General features: G+C 36.7%; 2 protein-coding genes across 2 annotated transcripts; one reads left to right on the forward strand and one right to left on the reverse strand.

Moving 5' to 3' along the window:
* Window positions 1-9,144: 9,144 nt before the first annotated feature.
* On the forward strand, window positions 9,145-9,971 carry LOC112509043 (60S ribosomal protein L5-like; the record flags this gene model as incomplete). Its single annotated transcript, XM_025113919.1, has 4 exons — window positions 9,145-9,195; window positions 9,277-9,291; window positions 9,600-9,754; window positions 9,872-9,971. Coding segments are annotated over 4 exons (321 nt in total), but the record flags the coding sequence as incomplete, so codon positions are not given.
* Window positions 9,972-12,297: 2,326 nt separating this feature from the next.
* On the reverse strand, window positions 12,298-13,863 carry LOC112509044 (putative UPF0481 protein At3g02645). Its single transcript, XM_025113920.1, has one exon. It carries the CDS (start codon window positions 13,861-13,863, stop codon window positions 12,298-12,300), a length of 1,566 nt encoding a protein of 521 aa, XP_024969688.1.
* Window positions 13,864-20,771: the final 6,908 nt, after the last annotated feature.

Genomic DNA, 20,771 nt, shown 5'->3' on the forward strand with positions numbered 1-20,771 from the left:
TTATATATATATATATATATACTTACATATTATGCACATATATCCCCATGCATAAAACACACATACTCACATATTTAATCCATATAAGCATGCATCCATATAGTCAATTAATTCACATAATAAATACCCTGGATAATAATCAGAACCCGGTTATCACATTATCCACCTCTTCAAAAGAATTCCGTCCCGGAATTCCTTTAATCAAAGAGCCATGGATAATCTGCTCTCATTTCTGATTCCAATTCCCAAGTCACTTCTGGTTCTTTGTGAAAATTTCCACTGTATTTTAACCAGACTGATTTCCTTGTTTCTCAATACCCTGATCTTTCGGTCAATTACGGCTTCTGGTGTTTCCACAAAATTCAACTTACTGTCCAGCTTGACTTCTGGTAACAGTACAACGATATTCGGATCAGCTAAACATTTCCGCAAATTTGACACATAAAAAGTGTTATGAATCAGACTAAGTTCTTCTTGTAGCTCTAACTGGTACGCCACTCACCCGATTCGTTTACATATTCTGAATGGCCCAACATACCTTGGACTGAGCTTACCCTTCTTCCCAAATCTGATGACACCCTTCCATGGCGAAACTTTCCACATTACAAAATCACGTACACAAAATTCAATCGGCTTTCGACGATTATCAGCATAACTTTTCTCGCGATCTTGTGTTGTTCTGATTCTTTCTCGGATCTGTTCTATCTTCTCAGAACTTTCTTGAACAATCTCAGGACCCGTCAACTGCCTTTCACCTACCTCGTTCCAACACAACGGCGTTCTATATTTACGTCCATACAATACTTCATATGGTGCCGCTTGGATGCTGGAATGATAACTGTTGTTATACGCAAATTCTATTAGTGGCAAATGGTCTTCCCACGATCCCTCGAAATCAATGATACAGCTTCTCAACATATCTTCAAGAGTCTGGATAGTTCTTTCGCTTTGCCCGTCGGTTTGTGGATGATAGGTTGTGCTTAACTGTATTTCAGATCCTAGAGCTTTCTGCAAACTTTCCCAAAACTTTGAGGTGAAACGGCTATCTCTAGCAGAAACAATAGACAGTGGAACACCGTGCCTAGTTACAATTTCTTTGATGTAAATTTGTGCTAACTTTTCTAAAGAGTATCCCTCTCTTATTGGTAGAAAATGCGCAGATTTAGACAGGCGATCAACAATTACCCAGATTGTGTCATACCCCTTTGGAGTTCGAGGTAGCTCCATAACGAAATCCATTGTAATGTGATCCCATTTCCACACAGGAATCTCCAAAGATTGAAGACTTCCATACGGTTTCTGATGCTCGATCTTAACCTGTAGACACGTTAAACACTATTCTACATATTTAGTTATATTTTTCTTCAATCCGGGCCACCAATAAAAAGATTTCAAATCCCTGAATATCGTATTGGTACCTGGATGAATAGAGTATCGGGACTTATGGCTTTCATTTAAAATAACTTTTCGGATATCCCCAAAACTTGGTGCCTAAATTCGCCCTTGAATGCACATAAATACTTCATTGTTTGGTTCCAAAGTTGAAATCATCTTACCCAACCTTTCTGACTTGACAAGATTTTCCTTCATAGCTTCCTTCTGACATCTCAGAATCTCTTTATGGATATCAGGGACTAAACTTATTCTCATTTCCACAGTTTTAATAGTCTCACTCCTTTCTTTTCTACTTAGTGCGTCAGCTACCACGTTGGCTTTTCCTAGATGGTAAAGGATTTCACAATCATAATCATTAACAAGTTCAATCCACCGACACTGTTGCATATTTAAATCTTTCTGGCTGAACAGATGCTGTAGACTTTTATGATCTATATAAATCTGGCACCTTGTCCCCAGAAGATAATGTCTCCAGATYTTTAGAGCAAATACTACCGCGGCTAACTCCATATCATGAGTCAGATACTGCTTCTCATGACCCTTTAAATGCCTTGACGCATATGAAATCACCTTTCATCTTTGCATCAAAACACATCCCAACCCTAACTTTGAATCATCACTGTATACCATAAAATTTTTGGATCCATCAGGTACGGTTAACACCGATGCACTACAAAGGTGATCCTTCAATAGTTGGAAAGTTTCTTGATTTTTTTTCCCACTAAAACTTGACATTCTTTCGAGTTAATTTGGTCAATGGCACGACTATTTTAGAAAAGTACTGAATAAACTTACGATTTCAGAAGGAGTCTTTGGAGCTTCCCATTTTTCAACTCCTTCAATTTTAGCTGGATCTACCTTCACCCCTGCTTCTGAGATAACATGACCCAAAAATTGGACTTCCCTTAACCAAAACTCACACTTGGACAATTTGGCATACAACTTTTCTCTTTCCAACAATTCCAATATCAGGCGAAGATGTTCCACGTGCTCTTCTTCGGTCTTAGAGTATATAAGAATATCATCAATAAATACAATAACGAATTTATCAAGATATTCCTTGCATACCCTATTCATTAAATCCATAAAGGCTGTGGGCGCATTAGTTAGCCCGAATGGCATAACTAAGAATTCATGATGCCCGTACCTAGTCCGAAAAGTTGTTGTAGCGATGTCTTCTTCCCTGACCTTTAACTGATGATACCCGGATCTTAGGTCGATCTTGGAGAAATAACTTGCTCCCACCAGTTGATCAAACAAGTCATCGATTTTTGGCAGAGGATATTTGTTCTTGATTGTCAATTTATTCAATTCTCGATAGTCTATACACATTCGCATAGATACATCTTTCTTCTTGACAAATAAGACCGGAGCACCCCAAGATGAAGTGATGGGTCTAATGAATTCTTTATCAGCTAGATCCTTCAACTAAGTAACCAACTCTTTTAATTTCGAAGGAGCCAATCTATACGGTGCCTTGGCCACTGGTGCTGCCCCAGGTATAAGATCAATTCGGAATTCAATAACTCGGTCCGGCGGTAATCCAGATAAGTCTTCTTGAAAGACTTCCAGATATTAATTAACAATCGGGATTAATTCCTCTTTTCCTTTCTCTTTCTTTGCATGAATAACATATGCTAAACACCCCTGACATCCCTTCCGAATAGACTTTTGGGCTTTTATCACATATAGTAGACTAGTATGATGATCCTGACGATCACCATAAATAATAACTGTTCCTTGATCTGGTAGAGTAATTCTGATCATCTTCTTATTACAAACAATACTGGCCTGATGCTCTGCTAACCAGTCCATACCCACCACTACATCAAACTCTTTCATCAAGATAAGGAACAGTCGAATCGGTAACTCACACCCCTCAATAATAATAATACAATTATTGAATACTCTAGTAATAGATTCTTGACTATTAGCAGTGTCAACTACTAATTCGTCATCAAGTAACACAAAATTCAGACATGCAGATTGAGCAAATGATGGTGATACAAATGAAAATTTTGCACCAGAATCAAACAACACCTTAGCACGTATGGAATTCAGAAGAAAGGTACATGTTACCACATTTGGGGTTACTTCTGCCTCGTTCTTTGTCTTTTGGAATGATCTACCTCTGGCTCCACTCTGGCCTCCCCTCGGTACACTAGGCCTTCCACGATTACTGGGAGTATTTCCTCCCATTGTTAAACGAGGAGCTCTTAATTATGGACAATTTGGTCGAATGTGGTCAGGTGAATTGCACTGAAAACACCTTTTGGGTGTAGTGCAATCCCTTGACAAATGCTCTGCCTCCCCACAACGATAGCATCTCTTTGGTTCAGATGGACAATTCCCTTGATGGACATGTTGACACCATGGACAAGTCCCAACAGGTAGTGGTTGTGGAGCACGGTTATCTGTTTTAATAAACTTGGGTCTTCGAAAACTGACTGAAGACCCCTCCCACTTTCTTTTCTCTATTATTTTCTCTTCACCTTGCCTATTCTTATTTCTTTTAGTAACTTCGGCAGCATTGACGACTAAAGAGAAAGTATCAGGGTTCATAGCAATCACGAACTCCCGGATAGAGGGTTTCAATCCCCAAAGRTACCTTTCCACCTTTCGAGACTCTGAAGAAACATAATGTTCAGCAAAACGAGAAAACTCAATAAATTTCTTGGTATAATCGCGCACAAACCTACTCCCTTGTTCCAGTTTCAGAAAATCCTCTTCCATTTGTCTTACTGCTATCGTAGGATAGAATTGTGTTTTGAATTTATTCTCAAATTCTTCCCAAGACATGGTTTGCAGTATATTTGGTTGTGCCGAGGACTCCACATCCCACCAATATAAGGCATTAGATTTGAGCATAGATACTGCAAATCTAACCTTATCTTCTTAAAACATCTACTAGTATTGAATACTGATTCAATTTCTTTTATCCAGCACATTGATTTTACTGGATCTCTTTCTCCTGAAAAGGTCGGAGGTTTACATGTAAGAAACATCTTTATATCCCCTCCCTGATTATTACTGCCTGCTGAAGGAGCTGGAGGATTAATTCCAACTCACTCGGTTTCTACTCTAGCTGGCAGTCTCATAATGGATATCAAGGTTTCTCTCAGTTTCCCTATTTCTTCTGCTAAAATATCTCTGGTTATAAACTCAGGTTGTTGCCTCTGTTCTTGATGAGCATTCCCAGAAATAGATTCCCCTTGATCAGGGCGAATCTTGGCCTGACTCCTCTCAGGAATCTGACTCCTTCCTCGACCTCTACCCCCACCCCTTCCACGACCTCTACTCTTTGAAGCATAGGTTGGTGGATTAACGGGAGATTCCTCCCTTTCTTCATATTCAGGGTGGGCAATTCTTTCTGATCTTCACGATCGAGTAGACATCTGCAGATATTTTAGTATTAAATATCACGTATTCATATTCCCAAATATAATATGGTATCCGAGTATAGGTATGTACCTATAAATTCATAATTACATTGGCCATTTGTAATTCGAATTCACCTTATATACTGCCCTCTTTGACCCATTATATTTTATTCTCTGTGATACTAATTATGTTCGGGACTCTTAACATGCAAATGACAGTTTAAGTCTAGGMATCATGCTTTGAATACCTAAATCTCTTAAACTAAGGCTCTGATACCACTTCTGTAACACCCCCAAACACCGCATTTACATATAACACATATTTCATTACATGGAAATATAGTTTACATCACAAGGTCCCACTAGTACAAGGATTCTTATATGTACAAAATCTACATATGAAAATTTTCAAAACAAATCATGTACTATCACATGTAATATAACATGTATCTTCAAAAATAAGCAATATCAAGTAGATCTTCAAAAGCAGATATCAGAATTAGGAAAAATAATCACATTTTCTTTTTCTCCTTATTATCCCTGGCCCCAGCCGTTCCTGCATTGCATATTTTTAAAACAGAAAATGAGGGTTAGACCAGAAGGGTCTGGTGAGTAAATCCCTTCTTTGCAAAAGCAGGATGATAAACACCAAAATATAATAAAACATCTTTGCTCAGGAATATTGCAATATAATCGAATAATGCAGTCCTCAATGACAGGTATAAAAGGATAAACTCAAGAACCTCAGTTCTATTATAAAATACATCTGCTTAAAGATCCAACGTTCTCAATATGAAACAAATATTGTAACCAAAGTTTCTTTGAATCATCAAACCATTCCTTTGTAAATATTAACGGAAAGATTTAAGGCAATACTTGCCCTTAATGACAAGTCATTTTCCTCTTCTCAATAACATCTAAATTATTATTTCTAATAGGAATAATATCTCTAATTCATCAAGTCACAAAGAAATGATGACTCAAAGTTATTAAATCCGATTAATAATAATAATAAGAGTTATAATACTATCCACATATGACAATGCCTCCCTTATTCCAAATACACCTCTCCTTCATATGTCACCCTTATTCCTCCATCAAAACAGGGCTACTTATCAGAACAGACGAAAGTCACCACGTCTGAAAGTACCCATTCCCAGGTCCAAGCCAGAACAGACAAAAGTCACCACGTCTGGGGGAACTATCTCTTAAAATAAGTTTCGTACCAAAACAGACTTACATCACCACGCTTAGTAGAAACAGTTTACAAAATCCAATTCCATATCAAAACATACTTACGTCACCACACTTGGTAGGAAGGTTTCCCAAAAATGTAGTTTCATACCAAAACAGAATTACGTCAACACGCTTGGTAGAAACATTTCCCAAAAATCTTGTTCCAGACCAAAACAGGCATACGTCACCACGCTTGGTTGGAACATATCTTTTATTTTAAACTATATAAAATATCCTTTTTTTATAAATCCATATTTAAACCCATAAATAGACATTCTTAAATTATATAAATGTCTAAAATATTTAACACTTCAAAAATTATCAAATACAAGCCACCCGAACAAGTTATCCGGATATACAATCCGGACAACACTTGTSCCATTTGTCYGATTTACTAATCYGGACAACACATGGTYGATTYAAGACTAAATCGCATAACCTTAATCGATTTAAAACTAAACCGCATGACTCATGTCCGGTTTAAGGCAATCCGGACAACACATTTGTCCGATTTATAACTAGYCCGCATAACCCTTGAGCGATTTATGACTAAACCGCACAATGCATGGTCGTATTCATACTTCTCCGTTCAAAAACCTTTATCCGGTTTACATAGTTCAATTTCTCACCCACTCCCCTAAATCGCACAACACTTAAAAGATTTAAAGATAAATCGGATAACTCCTATCCGGTTTAAGAGTAATCCGGACAAGCCTTGCCCGATTTATACTTTGTCCGGTCACCCCTTATCCGAATAAACCCAAATCGCACAAAACCAGTTTTTTTAGAATAATACACAGTTCTTTCTATAGTAATAATCAAAGCTTTTAAAAGAGTATTTTTAGAAATCACTCACCTTTATGCAAAAACTCAGATTTTGAAGAAGATGAAACCAAAATGATTCCAAACTTGATCTCTAGTTAATTCTTCTCTCTAATTCTCTCAACTCCCAAATGAGGCAAGAAGATTTCCTCCTCACCAAAACTTCATATTTATACTTTCCTCAATTGGAAAGTCGGTCTTCCCCCTCCCACCCCCACATGCATCCGAATCAACCATGCATAAAGGCACATATACACTTTTCATAATATTACACATATATGTATATATATATATATATCATTTATATATATATATATATATATATATACACTTACATATTATGCACATATATCCCCATGCATAAAAACATACATACTCACATATTTAATCCATATAAGCATGCATCCATATAGTCAATTAATTCACATAATAAATACCCTGAATAATAATCAGAACCCGGTTATCACAAATACTACTAGCACAAAGGACAACTTCTTTATGCACGCTACTCTCAAAATATATCTTCCCAAGACACGCTCCCCTTTGCTTCATTTAGACTTCACGCTCCTTTCTCTATCGACCATCGCTCATCATGATTTCGTTTCTGTTTCTCCCATTTCTCAAGGTGACGATTCAAAGTTCTCTCTCAATCGCTCTGGATCTCTCGCTCTCGCTTTGCATCTCTCGGTCTTTCTCCCGCTTTACATCTCTCGCTCTCGCTCCTGGTACGATTCTATAATACGAGCTGTAAATTTTTGGCTATTGCTTCTTGATTTTATTCATGGTTGCTTTGTTTTTTAGGGTTTGAAGCAATACAATTTGGGTTAAAATTTTTTAATTTTTTCCCTTTGTTTTGGGTTTTAGGGCTTGAAGCAATACAACGGTTTGGTGTAAATCGAACACCAATCTTACCATTTTCTCAATCGTTGGCTTTCTCCGGGTAAGATGTTTCTAATATTTTTGTTTATTTTCTGTAAGTTGTTGTGATTTGAAATATTCAATGGGTTTGGTGCTATTACAACAGGGTAAGTTGAACACTGGCTCTCACTCTTGCCCTCGATCTGCATCTCTCGATTCGTCGCTCCTGGTATGACTTGTAACTTTTATTGTTATTGATTCTTTATTTTATTGATTTTTTTTTCTTGAAATCAAAATTAACAGAATCCATTCTTGTGTTTCTATTAAGTTTTTGATGGAATCGCCAATTTCTCCTGCGTACACTGATTTGTTAACATCGGTAGCCAACTTACATTGTTAGGGTGGAGATTGGCAAGATGAGGTACCCATCGACACCTTTACCCTTCCTTAATTCAGTTTGGTGTTTTTATGATGCCATTGTTTGTTATATTCCTTCAACAGTTGGATTGTGTTTTTTTTTACCTGAAAAATCAATTTCTTAGTTTGTCTCTGCTGGTCGATTTCATTGGTGTTTAAGCTTGACAAATTTTGAGTATTTGATTTGTATATGTTGGGTCAGTTCTTGAGTTTCGGATGAATCCCACTCCCTCACAAACACCATCACGAAACATGTCTGCTTTTTAATTTTATTGATAAGTGTGATTCAATTGATTTCATTTCATTTTGAGTCGAGAGGTAATGTGAAGTATATGTTTAACCAAAAATACTCCAGCACCTCCCCCCCCCCCCCTTATTCAAACATTTTTAGAAGATGAGAAAGAGTCCTCTTCTGAATTGCTAATGCTTAATCCAATATTTAGGGGTTGTTCTCCTTATTTTCTTTCCCATAAACTGAATTGGTGGACTCTGCTTCTTGTTGAACCGCGCAGTACTTTGTTCTATTTTTCTTTTCCATGTTGTCATTTAGATTGTGCTTGTGTGATTATGTATCCCAATAATTTAGGTCTTTAATAGTAATGTATGTACTAATTTATGTCATTTGGTGCACTCAACCTGGTAATCTGTATTTATCATATGTATTTATGTAAACCGGTTAGTTGAAAGTTATGTAGGCCCATTATATGTACTTCACTCACTCATAACTTTGTTCCTAGTATGTTTTTTTTTCTTTATAAAGGATTAGTCTTTCTCTTGAGAGTAAGTTAGGGTCCGTTTGGTTTGGCTAATTTGGCCAATGTCTATAGTCTATGAAGCAACAGCTAATCAAACACGCCTATCATACATATGCAGTCTAACATTTTCTACAATTTGTTTTGCTGTAGAAACAATCCCAAACTAATATTTTCTACAATTTGTTTTGTTGTAGAAACAGTTGCAAACTACTGCTGGTTTGTATCAAAACAGTCCCAAACTACTGCTTGTTTTGATGTTTTCTTTGTGTTTTTCTAAGTAACATGTCCACCGCAAGTACATTTACGGCAGGCATGTTGCTTCCTACATGAGGGTGAGTCTGTTGTTTGACAAGAGATGTAGTGCATCTTTAAAAATAGAACATATCATTTGAAAATAGTTGTTTTATATGCAGATTTTGATGGAAGATGAGCCGGATAGGCATGGAAATGGGGGCGGGGATGGGGCGGGTTTTGTAATCCCCGGCCCTGGCAGGTACGGGGATTATTATCCCGTCCCCGGTAAATCTCTAGCAATCCCCAATCAAACCCCGGTCAAACCCCGTAAATAGTATCCTTTGTATTGATTCTACCGGGGATCCCCTGCCCCGGCCCCGTCCCCGGTTTGTGTCTATCGGGGATCTCCGGCCTCGAGACTCGTTTTAGTGGGGAATCCTCGTCCCCGTTCGGGTCGGGTGAACCGGGTTCCCCACCGAGTCGGGGTAAATCACCATCCCTAGAGCCGGAAAAGTATCAGTCTGACTTCTCTAAATACATTAAAGCTGGAGTTGACCCGGAAAACAATGAAGAGCTATACAAGATGGTGCATTCAGCCATTCGTGTTGATCCAACCCCAAAGAAGTTGGAGATACAGCCTCCAAAGGAGCACAAGGGGTAACCTCATTTTTTAAAATCTGTCCTTTTGATGGTAAAAAGATAATTTTGCAGAATATTATGTTTATAAAAACAGAGAGATGATTATGTGTGTTGATGTTGTTTTTGTGGGTTTAGGTTCAACCTGAAGAAGCTAACATATGATAAGAGGAAGCAGAAGCTTATTGAGAGGTTGAATGCTCTGAATGCGGCAGCTGGTGGCGCAGATCATGAATGAAAACATGTTTGATTTTGAATTATTCAAAAAGAAAGTTCAAAGCAGTTCAATTTTGCATGCTTTGATGAATTTTTTTAGAATGAGGGTGGAGATATTTGGAGACATAGTGGATTATCATCAATATAATGTAGGAATTGCCTTTATAATTTTCCATTTTCATTTTCATTTCTAGGGATGATGCTGTCTTTTTTTGGTTTCAAGAAATTATCATTTGYTGAGTTTACAGTTTAGATTTAATATAAAAGATTATGTTTAGGTAAACGGCCCCTTAGTTACGTGGTACGGCGTTTGCTCCAACCATATGTGTTTGCTCTTGGTGTAAATCGAACACGTTGTGGAGTTGTTTACATATGTTGGATTTTAAATATATTGGATTTTAAATTGTCATACAATTTTTTTCATTGATAGACTGTAATTGGAATCACAACTTTTATTTATTCAAATTGTATTAATATGTAAAGACCAAGTATAACTTATATCAACGTTAAATCTTCTGTAATAAAACCAGTAAAACTTCAAAATCGTTAAAATTCACGGCTCCCGCCGCATCGCACGGGTACACAACTAGTTATTATTATATTAAATGCAACTTCTTGAGACATTTTGAAGTAACAACTTGCATTAGGGTTGTTTAATGAAGGTGTTTAACTACTCTTTTATATATATATATATATATATATATATATATATATATATATATATATATATATAGAGTTTTAGTCTGATAATGTCATATATGAAAATTGCAAAAGTTTTAGCTGACTTTAGCGAACTAGGAGTTGAAGGCCCCTTTTCTCCCGGTATTAATTAATCACTCGCTTCCAAAATGTGGTTGAGAATCTATAACTAAGATTTATTCGGTGGGTTGCAAATTTTTTAATATTTTACAACGACTTTATAATTTAAACTAATTCACCAAATAAACCAATGCCACCTAACCATTTAGTTTACGAATGGAGAATTGGGGGATTCAGATTTCAAATCTAATTCTATATTAGGGTCAGTTTAGTAAACGTTTATCTAATAAGTGTTTATCGGGTAATTTTTCTTATCGGATCAACATGATATGGGTCAAAAATCTTACCTGGTAAGAGCAATGAAAAAAATGAAGAGCCTTACTCGGTAAGTGAATGTGACGACTCTTACCCGGGTAAGCGCTTACCGGATAAATTGTTGCATACGATATCATTTTGATGTACTACAATCTTACGCGGTAAAACAAATTACATTGGTAAACATTTAGGTAAACGGCCTCTTAGTTTACTATATTGTTTGGATTTGAAATCTTACAAACATAGGATTTTAAAACCCTTATTGAATGCTCGGGATTTTACGGGATCTCATAGGATTGTATGGAATAAGGTTTTTAAAATGTTAAATAACATTTGTTTTATAATAATTGATTTATAAAAATGTAATTTAATTATTTTTATAAATAATGGAATCCAATTTCAAATTCATTCAAATTCAAACCCCTCCAAATCCAAATTCCTCAAAAACAATTCTCTTAACCTTACTTTTCTTTTGAATCAGCAAATCACTACAAAAATGCTGGGTATCAGCGAGGGAAATTTCCCTCGCTGATCCGTCGCTGAAAGGGTAGTCCGTCGCTGATCCGTCGCTGATACTCCGTCGGTCAAACAGTCGTAGGTAATGCTATCAGCGACGAATCAGCGACAGAAATCAGCGACGGATTTGCGACGGACACTTTCAGCGACGGATCAGCGAGGGATGTACTTAGCGACGGATCAGCGAGGGATGTACTTAGCATTTAAATGGTATCTAATATTGGGGTGTTTGATCAGCCTGGAGGTTGTGGATTTAGATTTACACTAACGCCATGTGTATGATCTTTTGTTAACTTTGGATTCTAGAGAAGGTCCATGTTCCAATTTTTTTTTGGAGTTACTGTTACATCCAAATTCTTTGATTATATTACATAAATGAGATAACGGAGATATATGTTAAGCATAAAAATGAGGTAAATCTAAACGATTAACAATTTGAAACTAAAACTAAACTATTAATAATTTGAACCTAAACAATTTCGGCTATATATAGGTCGATAAGACACCCCTAAACACATGTAAAATTGGGCTTCAAAAGTCTCACACTGTTTTATGCACTAGGTACACTTAGGATCCATAGGTGTGGTTTATGTCTGGGTTTTTAGCAGGATAGACGCCTGATATATACCAAGGATCAGCAGAAACATATTGCAACATATGAGGTTTTACTTTCTTTGCAATAACAGGAGATTCATGGAATTACATTTTACTTGAAATAGAACCAGCAAATAAATATATATGTGACACCATAATGAACTTCAACAACTCATGAAAAAGAATGGCTTAATGTCATCGCTTATGTTGGAGTGGAAGAACCATTGAAGGTATTCGTCTATCTGATTACCTTTTTCATCTATGGCTTGCTCTTCATCAATCTGAATTTGCAGGGATGACTTCTTAGATGGCCCAACACCTCTAAATGGTATGAGAAAAGCTTCCCCGAAGGATCTCCAAAAGCCGTTTCCAAACATGTGATCTCGAGCATCTTCATCGCCGAGCCCCCAGATTGTTTGAAGTATGGTAAGGTAAACTAGAACAATAGCTGCTATAGTCGAGAATGATACCCATATATTGTAAAAGTAGTCATGTTTCAGTTTGGCTTTCTTCTGATGCCAACCATTATTGCAGTAGCAATTAATCTTCCAAAGAACGTTGTGTAAATACGAATCATCAACTGCCCCAGCTACTTCTTTACATAGCATGTTTACTAGTCTTGCTGCATGTTTGTTTCCACCCAAAGAATGCTGCATAATGCCCGAATGATGAAGCAATTCTATATCTTCTGCGGAGTTGATCAGCCTATCGAGAAAGAATATGTAAGCTGTTACATGAGGTTTGCAGGCAAAGTGGCACTGCTCGAAGGCCACCATGTTTCGAAAGAGTGTGAACTTGTGGTCATCCATGCTCAATGGAGCGATCTTCAGAACTCCCCTTCTAATTTCAAAGCTTACATCTAATGGTTGACATTTTTCTGCCTTCTTGAGTTTGATACCCGACTTCCTCAGCTCGGTTATGGAGCGAAACATGTGTGGCTCCTTACCACAGATCTCTTTTTCTAAAACTTCTGTTGGACAAATGCTGGCCCGAAAGAGCTCAAGAAAGTGGTTTCGCCCATCTCCTTCTCTCAAAGCGCTGTTTCTCGGGGTACCCAAATCTTTGTATATCATCGGTTCGAAGAATTGAAGCATAAGATCTTTCAAACCCAAGTCTTTGGTGGCTCTACAAGTAGTGGTTAAGTCGTAGAGTTTGTTCAACACGAACAAAGGGAGCTGATTCTCAAGCATGATCAGATCGCGTTGGAGGACGGGTAACATCCATCTCTTTATGAGTATCGACTTATTACTGTAATCAACTTCCCTCGTTTCCCTTAGAAGCTGTATGACGAAACAGCTGTCGATGAGCAACATATCTATGAACTGCTTGCTGCTAAGCTTCAAATCTTCCGAGTAACAGCCTCGAGCCTTGTGTTCCATCTCTTTCAGTTCACTGACTAGTGCTCTCAGGTTAGGTTGATTGGGTTGGTTTGGATTGAAGAGGCGATGAAAGAAGATCAATTTGGTGTTCTCCATTGCTTGTAAATGTGCAGCTCCGTGATGGTAAGGACCAATAGAAACAATACTGGGTTCATAAGCTTTAGGCTCGACTGAACGTAAGCGGTGTGGAACCCTGTAGATGGAAGCGCCATTGTTGGTTTGTGGAAGCTCAGCATTCAGCTTCTCCTCCAGCAAAGATGCAATAGCTCTTGATTCGGCTTCTGTGTGAGCTGCCCTTCTAGTACTGTTTTGAAAACTCCATTTGCATATGGTGGTAAGGTTTCTTCCCATTTTTTGACGGTGATGATGGATGAATGAAGTCAACTTTCTTGGTCTTCTTAAAACCTCACTGGTGTGTTTTTGTTTAATATATTAAATTCCCACTTGGCTGGTACATTGGTGCACTTTAGTTTCACGTGATGGTTCAAGTTGAAGTTCATGAGGGTGATGTCATGCATGTGCCGAAGCAGTGATATCCGGCAGATGACATTTAGCGCCCTTTACCAATTTTTTTTTGTTAAATGTCGACTCGGGTAATAGGTCTTACTATGATAAAAGGTTTGATTGAAGTAAGTATAGATTAGATTTTCTTGTTTACCAAATATTTTGTATTAAGTGTTGATTGAGTAAAAATGACTATTATATCCCTCTTTCTGGAGTAAGTGATGATTCAAAATTATTGTTTACCAACCCGACCAACTTGATCAACCCAATCCAACCCAACATGAAATAACTCAACCCTATGTCTAATTGAGTTGTAAAATTTTCAAACCGTAGGTACTGCGTTGATATTGGGTTACTATTTTTTACACTCAACTCAACCCGATAAAGAATCCTTAGAATGATGTCCCATTTATTTGTGATTATCCTTAATTATATTTTCCATTTATTTGTGATTATCCTTAGAATAATCTTCCACCCAAGCTACAGATGCTACACAGATATATACCATTCATTATATCTTCAATTTATTTGTGATTATCCTACATGTCATTTGTACCTAAATACAATAAAAAAAACCACCGAGATCAATGGGTGATTTATAAATCTCATCTTTTTTTAATTTGTTCATTTACAAACTCCAATTCTCATGATTATGGCATTGACATTTTTCAACATTATGACAAAACTCCAATGCCTCGAAACCAGAGATCATGGAGTGCATTGAATATACTTGGAACCAAGGATAATAAAGTATGCTTAACATACTGCTCTAGTCCTTCAAAAAAATTTATTTGGTAAAGTTGGGATAATGCCTTTTGTGTAATGTGTTTGTTCTAAGTTCAAGTAGATGACCTGATGCATGATGCAGGCATAATGCACCTCAACCCCAAAATTTGAATCTGACAGATCCCACCTATTTCAAACTAAAATCATTGAACTTGAATTCTAGTAAAACTCTATCTTATGTCACCTTTATAGCAAGCCAAACCATAAAAGGCACCATATCAACCTCAAAATTTTTACAGTAAAATGTGCTATGGCCATTGTAAAAAATAAACCACATAGATTTGCACCTCTAAAACTGATTAAAACCCTGCTGCAAACTATTTTAATCAATCATGGAAGCAGCAGATGATCTGATACCAATTTTATCCAGGCTAAATAAGCAACATATGCAAGACTAGAAACCAACATGTTTGATTCATCCAAGAATTAGCATATAACACCTTCCAAACATATATCAATACAAACAAGTATCCAAAACTATACAGGTGATATATAAAAATCCCACCATCTTGTGGATTTGCTCAAAAAGTTTGATGCATGTGTCGAATAGTAAAAAGGGATTAAAGATTAGTCTTGATGCAAACCCATCAATAAAAACTTGAAAAGATGAAATAAAAACATACAAGAACAGGGGTTTTAGCATTCCAATCAAGATTGAAGATTGTAAACCCCAAAAAAAACTGAGAAATGACCAAATGAGATTGTATAAAATCCAGATAACAAAGAACACCCACTTGATGTTATGAAATGCAAACAGTACATATTAAAGAAAGGGAAAAGAGAAGAAGAAAAAACAAACCCAGATCATTGATATAATGGATCTATTAAGGAGAATAATACCAAACAGCCATGTAAACTTGAACAAATAGATGAGTAAACTTGCAGCAACAACAATCAAGGAACTAAAGAAGAATCAGGAAATCGATTACCAAATTTATGATATCAGACATCAAGAAATAGAAGAAGAAATCGAAAAGAAAGATATGAGAAACGATCCATACTTGAAGCAAGCAGCGCCTTGTTTGTTTGAAGAAGCGCCCTGTTTGTTTGAAGAAGATTAGAGTTTTGAATTGGAGAGGCTACATACCTCTTACCATGGTAAGATTCAAAATTTTCTCTGACCCCCGGTAAGAGGACGGTCAGAGGTAATAAGGCTTATTGCTGATTTTGTTGTTAGGTAAACACTTTTACCTCTTATCTGGATAAGCATCTCTTAACGGGTAAGAGGTGTTAAAAGGTTAGTAAACGGGGCCTTAGTAATTTTACGGTGGAAAATTGAATGAAGACTATAAAGACCCTGTTTAGATAGGATTTGGTAAACTGGAACTTCAGTTTCATTTGGTTGTTTGTAAAATCAAATAATAAAGAGTAACAGTATCGAATTATCATTATCATGAAAAATATCCATGACTTTAATCTAGAAGACGAATAGTAAACTTACTTGTAGGAACACTTGAAATTGTCTTACTTGATGAAGCCATGATCAATCTTAATAATCTCTTTGATGTCAATCAATTATGATGGAGTTACAATTTTGTTATTGTGTTAAAGTCTCCAATTAAATGGTGCATTCAATTGAAAGAGAATGAAAGTAGACGATATGCGTATTTTGACATCAAGATGATTAAGAAAGAGATAACCACAAATATATATATATATATATATATATATAGGCCTAATCAAATGAGAACTGATTAGTTTGTGGTAACTCTGAGAACCAATGTGAGCCAATCATTTAAATAATTAATGTTATATCCTAAAATAACATAAAGGGTAAATTGGTAATTAATGTTTATAATCATAAAACCCTAACCCTCTTGTTCTTCCTTCTTTCATCGACTAACCCTCTTTTTCTATTGCTGTTTCTTCTTCTTCATCAAGCCGGCCGACAATTTGTAACGCCGCCCTCTCACTCCCGCTGGAGATTGAACAAGGTATTGCTTTCATAACTTGTCATGTTGGATCCGATTCCATCAACACTAGAAGATAGAGGACCATTCATCACAGGGGYAGATAGTTCACGAGGCRCTATATTGATTCTGGCAGACCCAGCAGATTCCCACTGGACAGAAACAGGTGCTTGAGCCGACTGCAACTCCTTCATGAAAGCAATCTCCGGCATCGAAGATGATTACGCCGATCCAAGTCACTAGCTTCAATATTAGGTACCGGAGAAGAGACAATATTTTAGGATCAAACAGGTGTGTTATGTCTCCCCCTGTCAAGGGTATGTCTCCTATTGCCAAGGATTCATAAATGTTTGGCTGAATCGGTTCAGGATCACTTATGTCTTCCTGACTAATGGTTCCTTCTTTGTTTAAAGGTTCGTTGATTTTGGAGAAATAGTAGCAATTCATCCTAAGATCTTTCTGAATTGAGGAAGGATGCTCCATTGCATTAGGCACCATTACTGTGGATTTTGTTGAGAGTATGATCACAGTGTAACATAGTGTATCACAATATTCAGTTTCATTATTTTTTCTTGTTTTATCAAGGTGTATCACATGTTTTTATGGTTTGAGTTGGTATCACAATGGTATCACAGTATATCACAATGGGTATCACATTGTGTATCTTTGTGATTAATTGGTACCTACCGGAATAATGTTGGACGGAGGACGGATGTAACATACGTAAAAACTGCTTTTATTGGAAGATCTTTTCTGAATTTTTTTAATTGAAAGTTATAGATTATCTTATTACGATCACATAGGGAAAAAACCTCATCGAAAACGGAGGTCCGAGCAAAAAGTTATGATTTTTTTAGTGTTTGGTAGTCAAATGGGCCTCAACCGGGCCAAATTCGGCCCAACTCGGGTTTAAGTGATTAAATGGACAAAAATTAGTTTCTTTTTTTCCCAAATCACTTCTAAAACTCTCCCACACACACTAGGTGCGATTTCACACACTTAAGCCTAAATGTATTCAATTMTTGAAGAATCAAAGCTCAAAAAGATGAATTCTTGATGTTTATATGAAGATTTTTGAAGGTATGTTTCTAATGCTAAGTTTAATCTTTGTAATTAGTGTTAATTAAGAATATTAGGGTTTGCATGTTTATGATTAGTGATTAATTTTGTAAGTTAATGTTATTATGAAGTTTGGAATTGAGTTATAAGGAATTGTTCATGGTATTGCAAGATTATTGTTGATTTGAGTTAGTAAGGTTTATTGATAGCTTTTATTTATAAAATTCGTACAAAATTGTAGAAAAATCGCATGAGTATGATATCAATTTCGTTGGAAAGCTGGAAATGTCTATTTGTTTTGTATTTAGACATCTGAAGCTGATTTCAACTTTAAGATTGGTAAAATGTGCGATACGTTCTCAGCTGTAAAGCTGAGTTTTGACAGCTTACTGCTGCTGTCTTGTAAAATCTGTAATAAATCACACAAAAATCATAAAAATGTGTGGTTAGTGACATTAGAAAGATATAAGAATCTATTTTATTTCATCTTTAGAAGTCATTGGATAATTCTAAGTTTAAAATAGGAAAATATGGGTATGAACCTGCTGCTGTACAAAGAAATTAAAAGTAGAATTATCAAGTTAAAAAGGGTATATTTTGGGATTGCTTGAGTAATTGCTTATGATATATGAAATGTATATTCCAGGGTTATAATTGAAGGTATTAAAAGCTTGTGGTGGTTCATTTCTACCATTTTGGAAATTGCTCGTAGCTTGGAGTATTGAGTAGCAATGTGAGTTCATTCGAGAACATTTTGTATACTATGCGTGCATATGTGTATATATATACTTTTCTAATATGCCTTAGTGGCTGGATATTATGCCTTAGTGGCTGGAACATTATGCCTTAGTGGCTGGAACATTAAGCGTTAGTGGTTGTTATGTTAATTATTTACTTAATGTAACATGATCTTATGATATATTCGACATACGAAATGTCGAAATCGTCATAATCAGTTTTTGTTACCTTGAAGAATATTGATTCATGAGTTTATTGACGTTGGAAAGCCTTTGTATACACATATATTTTACTTGAGTTCGTTCATGAGATTCCTTTGTGTATGTKTATGTATATATATCATAATATTCAAATGTTTCCCTATGAACTCACTAAGCTTTATGCTTAACCTCTTAGATGTTGATTTTCTTTTACAAGAAGGATAGAAAAGGAGTAAAGGTCTAATGTAGGAATGTCGAGCTTGAAGAAGTTGGTCGCTATTTAAAGCTCGTATTTTGGGTATTTTTTTGTTTATGTACATGTTATATATATATATATATATATATGTATATAGTATGTAAGGGTAGTTATATGCCCCTTCATCAATGATACTTATCTCTTTTGGTGAATAACTTTGTATCCCGTTTTGTTCTAGAGTTGTATATTGAATCTAATATTATCTGGTGAAATTAGCTTCCGTTTTAGTGTGGTGTTACASTTATGGTATCAGAGCATGGTTTAAGTGAGCCAGGTACCAGAAATGGTATCTGAACTTAAACCTAGGTGTTGATGTTATATAGTAACTAAGTGTCGATCTTTTCGGGATACAGACYTTAGGAGAGACTTAAGTTGGGGTATGGGATAAAGATAAGATATAATTTATGTTAATACATTTTTATGTATTTTTACTTTCACAATCATGGTCGACGATGATGTTGCAAGTCATACTCCGACAAACCCCGTTGTTGGAGATCATGGTGCAAATCAAGGCCAACACGATGATGAGACACCTTTGTCTCCTCATGGTGAACAATTGATGAAAAAGCTCACTATGGTCATCCAACAGAMGTTTGATCAGCATAAGAATGAAATCGGTAAAGATAAGGGAAAGGAAAAAGATTCAGGTGAGCTCTYGAGACCCAGATCTGAAAGGGTATCATTTAAGACATTTAGAAGCAGTGGAGCAACAGAGTTTACCGGACTCACTGATCCRGTAATTGYCGTTCAATGGATACAAAACACCGAGAAAGTCTTTYGCATAGCTCATGTGGCTAATGAGGATAAGGCAATTTATGCAAGTGCGATGCTTACTGAAAGAGCACTTGTATGGTGGGATGCAACATTTGAGACCCTGAATGAAAACGAGAAAGAAAGTATGTCGTGGGAGTCCTTCAAGGCTCGTTTCTTTGAGCAATACTGTCCAGTGGACTTACATAGGAGGTTAGAGAAGGAATTTCTCGAGCTAAAGCAAAGCAACATGTCAGTGATTGAGTACGAAACTTAATTCAACCAGAAAGCCCGTTTTGCAATCCGTTTTATTACATCGGAGGAGGAGAGAGCACGAACTTTCATTGAGGGACTGAGATATGAGATTAGAGACTTTGTTGCGAACCGAGAGATCCCTAGCTTCAATAAGGCGGTAGAATATGCTCGACGTCGTGAGCACGATTTGGAAGAGCGTGGTGAGTTGTCTTCTATGCCCAAGCATCAAAAGGTAGATCGAACGTTTTCTGGCCCGAGTTATAGACAGTCTCGATCCTCTAATCCAAGGCACTCGCATTTTCAAAATACGCAATCACACAATGCATCACGTGCTCATTCACAGGCCTTCACACTTTAGTCGGAAGCATCACGTTCTTGCCAAAGATGTGGCAAGACTCACCGGGGGCGCTGTGAAAGTAATCGGACTCTGATTAAGTGCTTTAATTGTGATAAGATGGGTCATGTACGATCGATGTGTCCACAGAGAGGTCGAGCTTGTTACTCCTGCGGTTCTCCAGATCACTTTATTCGAGATTGTTCCCAACCACATCGTAATGAAAGTAAAGCTTCAGTCTAGCACCCTATGAATGCAGGTACTTCCATACAAAAGGAGGAGATACCAAAACCTCGAGTAAGAGCATTTCAGGTCACGGCAGAAGAAGCTCGTAATGAGCCCGATGTTGTCACTGGTATGTTCTTTGTAAACTCTCGACTTGYGCATATATTGTTTGATTCTGGAGCGACGAATTCTTTTGTGTCACATCACTATATGCGTTATTTGAATTCGGTGCCTTGTTTGCT

Source organism: Cynara cardunculus (assembly GCF_001531365.2).
Source record: "Cynara cardunculus var. scolymus isolate 2C chromosome LG 3, CcrdV1, whole genome shotgun sequence".
In the NCBI taxonomy this organism is placed as follows: Eukaryota; Viridiplantae; Streptophyta; class Magnoliopsida; order Asterales; family Asteraceae; genus Cynara; species Cynara cardunculus.